The sequence below is a fragment of the Nycticebus coucang genome, chromosome 13 (assembly GCF_027406575.1).
Source record: "Nycticebus coucang isolate mNycCou1 chromosome 13, mNycCou1.pri, whole genome shotgun sequence".
Classification (NCBI taxonomy): domain Eukaryota; kingdom Metazoa; phylum Chordata; class Mammalia; order Primates; family Lorisidae; genus Nycticebus; species Nycticebus coucang.
Window position 1 is genome coordinate 48,717,810 of NC_069792.1, and position 11,027 is coordinate 48,728,836.

General features: G+C 41.8%; 1 protein-coding gene across 1 annotated transcript; it reads right to left on the reverse strand.

Moving 5' to 3' along the window:
• Positions 1-314: 314 nt before the first annotated feature.
• Positions 315-2,127, reverse strand: LOC128563377 (spastin-like; the record flags this gene model as incomplete). Its single annotated transcript, XM_053558675.1, is given in 2 exon segments — positions 315-1,943; positions 1,945-2,127. Coding segments are annotated over 2 exon segments (1,722 nt in total), but the record flags the coding sequence as incomplete, so codon positions are not given.
• Between the last annotated feature and the right edge of the window lie 8,900 nt (positions 2,128-11,027).

Below are 11,027 nucleotides of genomic sequence, written 5' to 3' on the forward strand. Positions count from 1 at the left end.
AAACCTTAAAACCTTCTCTATTCTACCATTACATTGTTGCTATTATATTGCTTTCTAAAGTGTTTGGTAGCAAGGTAATAAAAAGTGAAAAGAACAGGACAATAATATAATGTCTATAGATTTATGAAGAAAAACCCTCAAAATATTTTTTTCCTATTACAGTTACTTAGGAAAAAATTTCACTTGGCACAATGAATGGATTAAAACAAATAAACAAACAAACAAAAAGCAAGAAACTTAATGGAGTGTGGCATTCTAATCACCCATAGTTAAGACAAGAGTACAAAAGAAAATCAGGAAAAAATACTATTAAAAAAACAAACAAACAAACAAAACGCCAGAAGACAAACCACCAAAGCTTCTTGCGTCTTCTACCATTCACTGTCTGTAGAATACTTTCATCCTTAAACGGTGGTATCTCCAAAGTCCTTGTTCCAATGTATGTATGCTTCTAAGGTTTGAGGGCTCACGCTGCGTTTGATCTTTTTCAAGGATTCAGTGAAGTCAGATAATCGAATATTTCTCATCTCACTGGCAGACATGTTTTTCACTTGTTCTGGTTTCAGTTCTCGGATAGGACCCAGTGCTGCATCTTTTGCCAAAGCTGTTAGATCACTTCCCGAGTATCCATCATTCATTCTAGCAAGTTGTCCTAGTTCTTTTTGGGTCAGTGGGCTTCCTTGTTTACATAATAGATTTTTAAGTAAAAGTAGTCTTGTCTCCTCATTTGGTAAAGACACATATACCCGTTTGATGAAACGCCTGAGAACAGCCTCATCAAGTTCTTGTGGCCTATTCGTTGCACCAATTACGAGTACTCTGTCATCTCCAGCAGACTGAACCCCATCAAACTCTATTAGAAATTCAGTTTTTAGACGTCTACTAGTATCATGCTCCCCTTCTCTTCTTTCACACAAAAGGCTATCAACTTCATCTATAAAAATTATAGAAGGTTGAAGTTCTCGAGCCATAGCAAAAAGAGCTCTCACCAATTTCTCTCCTTCTCCCACATATTTTGAAGTTAAGCTTGCAGCACTTATATTAAAGAAGGTTGCATTCGATTCTGCAGCTACTGCTTTAGCCAGCATTGTCGTTCCATTTCCAGGTGGACCAAAGAGTAGTAATCCTCTGGCAGGAGCTCTAAGCCCTGTGAATAACTCAGGCCTCAGAGAAGCAAGAATAACAATTTCTTGTAATGCTTGTTTTGCCAACTCTTGACCAGCTATATCGTCAAATTTAACAGCTGTTGCATTGTCCACAATTTCATTCATTATAAGGTTAGCAAGGTTGCTGTCCACATTTCTAAAATTCTTCAAGTCTTTCTTCTTTCGAGCAGCAGTTGTAGGAGTAGAAGGTTTGTTTGTTCTATTTATTTTTGGAGTACCCTTATGAGTAGTAATTGTAGGACCAGGTCCCTGTCTCACTCTAGAAACCATGGATAAACCACTGCAACTAGGTGCTCTGTGGTGGCCTGAAAGACCTGTGGATCCAGTTTTCATAACTGTTTTTGAACGAGGCAGTGAATTACTAGTGTGTATTAAGGGATCTTTTCTTTTTGGAATGGCTCCGCTTTCTCACTGAAGATGCCCATTGCGGCATGTCCAGTTAGTACTGTCATTATAGACCTCCAGTTGTGACTTGGAAAATGGCAAAACTGGTTGCAGCTTCTCTAGAAGCTGTAAACGGTCCTTAGCCATAACCAAATTAGTCATCATTTTAGCTTGAAGGCATCTAGCTCTTTCACATTGTTCACCTTGTCCTGTAATTATGACTGCTATTCCTTTTTCTAGTTCTTCAGTACCTTTCTTATACCATTCCACAGCTTGCTCCTTTTGTCCTGTCTCGTCCTCGTCGATGTGCAGGGCAATGGAGATGTACTCGAAGGCCTGTTTGTGGAAGGCTCGGACGCTCTCGGTCTCACCGCCTGGCACCGGCGCCGGAGGGCGAGGCCGAAGACGGCGTCGGAGCGGCCCAGGAGCTCCTCTTGGCTGCCATGAGGGCGCGGGAGAAGCGCTGGCAGAGCCACACGAAGAGGAGCCCCAGGTGGAAAGCGACCAGACACAGCAGCACGAAGCCTCCGAAGAGCGGATAGGAGAAGTAGTACAGGTTCTGTGGAAGGCTGACACCACAGCATCTATTTTGTAGGCCAAGTGCTATTTCCAGTACTAACAGACTTAAGTTTCTATTTCCCTGCAAATGCTAGGCCTAAGTTTCTATTTCCCTGCAAACGCCAGGCCTCTTCTCGTAAATCATGTGAGCGAAACTTGGAAGCTTGCCGTTTGGAACTTATCTCCACCAAGGCCAGGTTGCTTGGATACCTGGTGACGTGAACTTCCTCCTTCACCTACCCTTATATACCCTGGAAGAACTTTGCAATAAACGAGATTTGATCAGACTCCTGTCTTGTCTCCATTCTTCGCGCCCCTTGCCCCTTTTTCATTCTCACCCCCTCCTCCAGGTATCCTTGTCGACTGACCTGCGGGCCGGGTCACGTGGCGCCCGACCAGGGACCTGGATACGAGGGAAAACGGTGAAGAAGCTACTGGAGGCAGCCGGCTGGCTCAGAGAAACATCGGGACCTGGCCACGCAGTAGCCTGCTGCGCTGGAACGAGGATCTCGGTGAGTAGTAGCGATCATGGGGCAAGAATTCAGTCAGCATGAGTTATTTGTGAAACAGTTAAGAGATGCACTCAGGACGCGAGGAGTAAAGGTCAAAATTAAACAGCTATTTCAATTTTTTGACTTCTTAAAAGAAATCTGTCCTTGGTTTCCTCAAGAAGGAACCATAGATGAGAAAAGATGGAAAAGAGTAGGTGATGCTTTAAATGATTTTTATCAGGTATTTGGCCCAATATGGAGCTACTGCTCCCTATACACTAGCTATATTAGAATCTGAAGCGGAGAAATGGCTTGCTCCTGGCGACTGGTATACCCTAGCCAGGGCTGCCCTATCCGGAGGAGATTACTTATTATGGAAATCTGAATATGCTGAATTTTGCAAAGATACTGCCAAAAGAAATGCTCAGGCAGGAAATGGCTGGACTTATGATATGCTTCTTGGCGAGGGACATTTTGCTAGTACAGATGCTCAAATGCAATATGATCCAGGTCTGTATGCGCAAATCCAAGCCGCGGGAACCAGGGCTTGGAGAAAACTCCCAGTGAAAGGAGATTTTAGCTCCTCCCTCACTGCAGTGAAGCAGGGCCCTGATGAGCCGTTTTCAGAGTTTGTCCACAGACTTTTGACAGTTGCAGGCAGGATTTTTGGTAGCGCAGAAGCTGGAATGGACTTTGTTAAACAATTGGCTTATGAAAATGCCAATACGGCATGCCAGGCAGCTATTCGACCATACAAAAAGAAGACAGATTTGTCTGGATATATTCGCCTTTGCTCTGACATTGGCACCGCATATCAGCAAGGTCTAGCAATGGCTGCAGCCTTACAGGGCTATACTATCAAGGATTTTTTAGCTCAGAAAACTATGGGCCGATGTTTTAATTGTGGGGAATCAGGTCACTTTGCTAAAGACTGCAAAAAAGAAATATCTTCAACTCCTAAAAAACCACCCCCTGGCTTATGCCCTAAATGTGCAAGGGCCGTCACTGGGCTAAGGAATGCAGATCTAAAACAGACAATCAAGGAAATCCCCTCCCCTCTCAGCAGGGAAACGGGGAGAGGGGCCAGCCCCAGGCCCCGAAACCCAAACAAGTTTATGGGGCAGTCAGCTTTGTTCCAGCCAACAGCAATCCATTTCAGACCTCTGCAGAGCCACCCCAGGAAGCGCAGGATTGGACCTCTGTTCCACCTCCCACACAGTATTAACCCCTGAAATGGGAGTGCAAATTTTACCCACAGGTGTGTTTGGTCCTCTACCCCCAAACACCTTTGGATTAATTATTGGACGCAGCAGTAGTGCCATCCAAGGACTCCAAATTTTCCCAGGTGTAATTGACAATGATTATAAAGGGGAAATTAAATTAATGGCTGCTTCCCCCCAAAATAGCTCCACCATACCACATGGCCAAAGAATAGCCCAGTTATTATTATTACCATTCTTGTCAACTAATAAGATTAAAATAAAACACTGAGGTGCAGGAGGCTTTGGCTCCTCTGATGTTTACTGGGCTCAGCCTATCTCACCCCAGAAACCAATGCTTACTCTAAGCCTAGATGGCAAGGAATTTCATGGCCTTGTGGACACTGGAGCTGATGTCACTATAATTAACAAAGAACAATGGCCCAGCCAGTGGCCTCTTTCCCCAACCTTAACTCATTTAACAGGAATTGGTCAAAGCCAAAACCCTGAGAAAAGCACCAAGATACTTAATTGGAAAGATAAAGATGGCAATCAGGGAACCATACAGCCTTTTGTCATACCTGGCATTCCTGTCAACCTTTGGGGACCAGATCTCTTGTCCCAAATGGGACTCATAATGTGTAGCCCTAATGATGTAGTGACAGCGCAAATGCTTGCCCAAGGTTTTCGACCAGGAAAAGGATTGGGAAAAGAGGAATCAGGCATTCCCAACCCTTTACAAATTACTGGAAAAAACAGACAAAAAAGGGCTAGGAAATTTATCTTAAGGGCCATTGACATTCCTGCACGCCATGCAGATAAGATCACTTGGAAAAGTGACGAGCCTGTATGGGTTGATCAATGGCCCCTCTCAAAAGAAAAATTAGAAGCCTCTCAGCAGTTAGTGCAGGAACAACTAAAAACTGGGCATATAGAGGAAAGCAACTCCCCATGGAATACTCCAATCTTTGTCATAAAAAAGAAATCAGGGCGATGGAGACTATTACAAGATTTAAGAGCTGTAAACTCCAGTATGGTCCGCATGGGAGCGTTGCAACCAGGTTTACCTACTCCTGTGGCCATCCCTCTTGGTTACTATAAAATTATCATTGATCTTAAAAACTGTTTTTTCACTATACCACTCCATCCATGAGATCAAAAAAGATTTGCATTCAGTCTGCCCTCTATTAACTTCAAGGAACCTATGAAAAGATTCCAATGGAAAGTTTTACCACAGGGCATGGCCACAGCCCCACCTTATGCCAAAAATTTGTTGCCGCAGCTATTCAGGAAACTAGGCTTCGCTGGAACTCCATGTACATCATTCACTGTATGGATGATATTCTTATTGCTGGACAGAATGCTCAGCAGGTTTTACTGTGTTACAGTGATTTATCATCCTCCCTCACAAACCAGGGACTTCAAATAGCCCCGTAAAAAGTTCAGCTAAAAGATCCCTACCTTTATCTTGGTTTCCACTTAACTGGACCCAGAATTACTAATACTCAAGCTGCCCTCAGATTAGACAAATTAAAAACACTAAATGATTTTCAAAAGCTCTTTGGAGATATAAACTGGCTTAGACCTTACTTAAAACTAACTACAGGGGATTTAAAACCTTTATTTGCTATTTTACAAGGCGATAACAACCCCAATTCTCCTAGAACATTAACAGAAGAAGGCCGTCAGGCTTTAGCATTAGTACAACAAGCTATTCATTCACAATTTGTTACAAGCATAGATTACACTCAGCCCCTGAGTTACATCATTTGTAAAACTTCTCTTACACCCACAGCAGTATTTTGGCAAACTGCCCCCATAATGTGGATCCACTTACCTGCTTCTCCCACGAAAATTATTTATCCCTATTATCAGGCTGTCGTGGATATCATCATTATGGGAAGGGAAAATAGTAAAAAATACTTTGGTAAAGAACCAGATATCATTATACAGCCTTATTCTCAGGCACAAATTAATTGGTTATTTCAAACTACAGAACATTGGCCTATTGCTTGTGCTTCTTATTCAGGTAAACTTGACAATCATTATCCACCCAATAAATTATTACAATTTATTAGTACACATGACTTTGTATTTCCCACAAGAACCTCCAATTCCCCATTGCCCAATGCCTTATTAGTTTTCACAGATGGCTCCTCTTCTGGTCATGCAGCTTACACCTTTAATACAGAGATTGTGCAATTTCAAGTAAAATCAAATTCTGCACAAATCGTAGAACTTCAAGCAGTTATCTCAGTTTTCTCCGCATTTCCCAATCGAGCTTTGAATATTTATACTGATAGTGCTTATCTAGCTCATTCACTTCCCTTATTAGAGACAGCAGCGCAAATCAAACATGTATCAGAAACTGCTACCTTTTTCTTGCAACTCCAAAATCTTATACACCAAAGGACCCTCCCCTTTTTCATTGGACACCTTAGGGCTCATTCCAATTTACCTGGCCCCCTAACTGATGGTAACCGTAGAGCAGACAAAGCCACTCACTTAGTCTGTACTGCCCAAAACACCACAGAGCCTGATCGGATCACATTAGCCTCCGCTGCTCACCAATTACATCATCTAAACGCTCACACCCTTAGACTCATGTTTCAAATTACCCGGGAACAAGCCCGCCACATTGTAAAGCAATGCCCTTCTTGTGTAATTCTACTCCCTACTCCCCATCTGGGAGTAAATCCTCGAGGTCTCATACCCAATGCCATCTGGCAAATGGATGTTACTCATCTACCTGAATTTGGAAAACTCAAGTATGTTCATGTAACCATAGATACCTTCAGTGCATCTATGGTTATTTATGCCACTGGCCAGTCAGGGGAGGCTGGCAAACATGTCATTGCCCATGTACTAGCCACCATGGCTGTACTAGGAACCCCTAAACAAATTAAAACTGATAATGGTCCAGGATACACAGGACATGCATTTAACACCTTCTGTAAACACCTCGGTATCAAACACATTACTGGTATACCGTTTAACCCCCAGGGGCAAGGCATAGTAGAACGTGCCCACTTATCTCTTAAAAACACTTTAGAAAAAATAAAGAAGGGGGAATGGTACCCTGTTAAGGGGTCCCCAAGAAATCTCTTATCCCATTCATTACTCATTTTAAATTTTTTCACACTAGACCAAGATGGCCGGTCTGCAGCAGACCGCTTCTGGCACCCAGATACTAAACGGGATTTTGCCACTGCCCTATGGAAAGATCCATTAGATAATAAATGGCACGGCCCCGATCCAGTTTTAATTTGGGGTAGAGGTGCAGTATGCATATATTCACAGAAGATGGAAGCAGCACGATGGTTACCTGAACGATTGGTCAAACAAGTAGATAACATCATCACCTCTAAATCCAGGGGCCCCCTGAGAAGGCTTTCTTTTCTTTTCTTTGCAGGTAACTATGAGCACCTGGATATGGCTACTGATGGGAATCTCTCTCCTGATACGAAAAAATGAAGGTGGTTTCGGTAATCCCCATGAGGCTCGGGCACTCTTACAAAAATTAACTGGTACTCCTTGTGAGTGCCGTGGTGGCACCTGGAATGGTAAAACAACCCCTCTCCTAAATGTAGATTGTGGTGATAAAACAGCATACTTAGTAATGAGACAAAATATTCATGGATCACAGGCATGGGTCTGTAGCAAAAAGGCTAAAATTATCCCCACCTTTAATAACAAGCCTGGACCATGCCCTTGTATAGAAGTCTATCCATCTGTACATAATACCTGTTATGAGCAGGTTCAACTATGTACTGGCACAGATAATAATACCTATTTTACAGCAATCTTGATCAGAAAAATTATGGACAACCCATTTTGGAGCGGGCTAGATGGCTTTCTGTCTTATCTCCTTCCATTTTTAGGGCCCCTCCTTGGCTTACTAATATTACTGTCGCTAGGACCTTTTCTTTTTAATAAAGTCATGGCCTTTATGAAACAACAAATTGATGCTATTAAAATGCAGCCCCTCCAGGTTCATTATCACAGACTTGCTATGGAAGATGAACACATAACCATAACTACTTAGGGGACTGGCTAGTCAAGGACGGGTAACGAGGACCCTCATCTCAGACTTTGCTTATCCTACCAACCTAAGACAGGAGCCCGGTCAGATAGCTACCATGTATCCCATGACAGGTAAGGAGGATCAGCTGAGATGGTAAGGCGGTCCCAACCTAAGACAGACACAGTCACCCTGCCCTCTCGGTGGAGAGCTGGCAAAACTTTAAAGGTAAAATGTACATTTAAAAATATTATAAAAAAGGGGGACCTGTGGAAGGCTGACACCACAGCATCTATTTTGTAGGCTAAGTGCTATTTCCAGTACTAACAGACTTAAGTTTCTATTTCCCTGCAAATGCTAGGCCTAAGTTTCTATTTCCCTGCTAACGCCAGGCCTCTTCTCATAAATCACGTGAGCGAAACTTTGAAGCTCGCCGTTGGAACTTATCTCCACCAAGGCCAGGAACTTATCTATACCAAGGCCAGGTTGCTTGGATACCTGCTGACGTAAACCTCCTCCTTCACCTACCATTATATACCCTGGAAGAACTTTGCAATAAATGAGACTTGATCAGACTCCTGTCTTGTCTCCATTCTTTGCACCCCTTGCCCCTTTTTCATTCTCACCCCCTCCTCCAGGTATCCTTGTTGACTGACCCGCGGGCCGGGTCAGGTTCTGCTTCTGCCCTAGGCTTTCTTATGTCTCTCTAGGAGAAAAGGATTTTTTTAAAAAGACCACTTTTAAAAAATGTATATTTTATTACCATTCAGATATGGTGAAGCCAATAGATCAGAGGTGGTTGTCACCAAAAAGAGAGTTTGTTAGTCACAGTTCCCAAAAGAGGTGGTCATGCCAAACCATGCAGTAGTCTGGGAGGAAGGGCTGAGGAATGTGGGCCAGAGTCTCTTTCCTGGTTTCCCTGGGAAGGAATGAGGGAGACAGAGTGAGCAGGCTTAAAATTGGCTAGTTTGAATAATTCCAGTGAACTGTGAGCTATCAGGGCTAATAGCGCTGAGTTTTCTGGTACTGGTACCCTATGGTGATTCAGGCAGGGGAATATTGGCCCCAGTGTGAGAGCCTGAAGAGAAGGCTCTGGATTAGATGGTTTGCATATGAAGACATGCTCCCAGGAGTAAGCAGTTTGCTCTGTCTAGGAATTAGTTGCCCTGGGGCGGGGGGCAGTCTCTTCAGGGTTAGCGAGACCCCAAATGTCAAAACATCAGAAAAACAGGAAATAAAAAGGTGTTATTGCTATACCATAGAGCATTAACAGGAAGCCAAGTTTGGATACTTTGTTGTTTTGCTGTGATTTTATTTTTTTCTCTGAAAGCGTATTTGATAAATGAGGAAACAGGAAGATCTGGCCATCTGTTAGCTGTAATAAAGAGCATGTAGTTTACATTTTCACAAAGAATTGGCCATATTTTCTTTCATAATTTCTGCCAAAATTCTTATATCTTTATATTATAATTGCTTCTGACCATTTGCCTCATTTGAAGAAATGTATCAATGATTTAAGTTGAATGTCATGGTCCTAAAATGAAGAAATTTAAAAGCATTTTGTATTCAAACTAACTTTATTGCCCTTGTTTTACCTCCTCTTTTAATCTGTCTTCCTTTATTTTCTTCTCGATCTGAGTTATCACTAAATTTAAAGTGATACTAAGGATGTTAATTTGAGCTCACATTTCTTAGATGTGTCAAAGTAAAAATTATAAAATTAACTCTGGCATTACAGAACCAATGGCAAACAGGATAGTGTCAAAGTCAGTAAGTCATTTATCTTATCTTATTGCCTGGGGGAAATGCTATGCTACTACTTATTTAAATCTTAAGTAGAAAAGTCCTAAAACTTTGTCATTTTGAGTATTTTAAGTATTACAAGTTTATTGATTGTAATAATAGCCTTAATTTATAGGTTACCTTTCCAGTTAGGATATACAAGTTTGAAAAAAGATGATTTCCACCATTTGTGAAAGGTTATTATACCCACTGGGTTATTTTTGTCTTATCCAACTAAAACAGAGTTGAGAAGCCTGGGGAAAAGCCCTTACTGCACAAGCATTGCCCCAAGAATGTCATTCTCTGCAAGCATGACTGGTAAAACTGCCTGCTATAACCTGACGCCAGGGTTATATCATTTCCTGCAACTCTAAGAATAGTTTCATCCATTGCTGCAACTTCACAATCAAAATGTGCTAGTTCCCACAAACCTTACTCGTGTCATCCAACTTTCTCAAAAAGCAATAGGTAACATTTCTCTTTTTAATCAACTCTTTGTTCTTCAACATACTGAAGAGCACCAGTCAGTGTGTATGCCTCAAATTATAATGCTTTCTTAACAAATAAGACTTTATAGTTTCAGAGATTCATCTCTATTTATTCTTTAACTTCAACACATACAAACAATAATAAAATTCTAGATAAACTTGTTTTAAAAATCTATCTGTGAACTATTTAAGAGTTCCAGATGTAGAGGAGACTGAACTAAATTTCAGGAAGAGGAGACCCAATCCTAAGCAAGCACAGACTGGTGGCTGCTTCCATCACTGAGGGAAATCTCAGTCTACAGGGAAGGGTAAGCTAAAGGGAAGCCTGCCCTTAACAATTTAGAAAGAGTAAGGAGAAACGAAACCAAACTTTCTATAGTTATGTACACTGGTGCCTGCTTCCATCACTGAGGGAAATCTCAAGTCTACAGGGAAGGGTAGGCTAAAGAGAAGCCTGTCCTTAACAATTTAGGAAGAATAAGGAGAAACAAAACCAAACGTTCTATAGTTATGTAGTGATTGGAAGGCTGAATTTGAAGTTGGAGGGAGCTCAGACTCAAAGGTAACCCTCCCATCCAACAATTCCTTTTAACGAGAATTTTTCTGCATAGCTTTCCGGGTGGTGGTTATGACAAAGGTGAGACAGAAAGCAGAGGTATGTCCTTTTCCCCCCAATATTTACAAAATTCTACTGAGGAAGAAGGCTCAAACTACCCTCAAGATACATGTAATTAGAGGTGAACTGAAAAAACTAAAACTGCAAGCCAATCCTAACTTAGCTTAATTTCTCATTGGGCAGACAAAAAACCAATAAAACAAAAGACAGACTTAGTGAATTAGTAAACCAACTCAACAAAAATTATCCAAACCAAAGCATGAAGAAAAAAAATATGTATTTTTTTGAAGCAGAATAGAGCATCAGAGGTTTGTAGGACAAT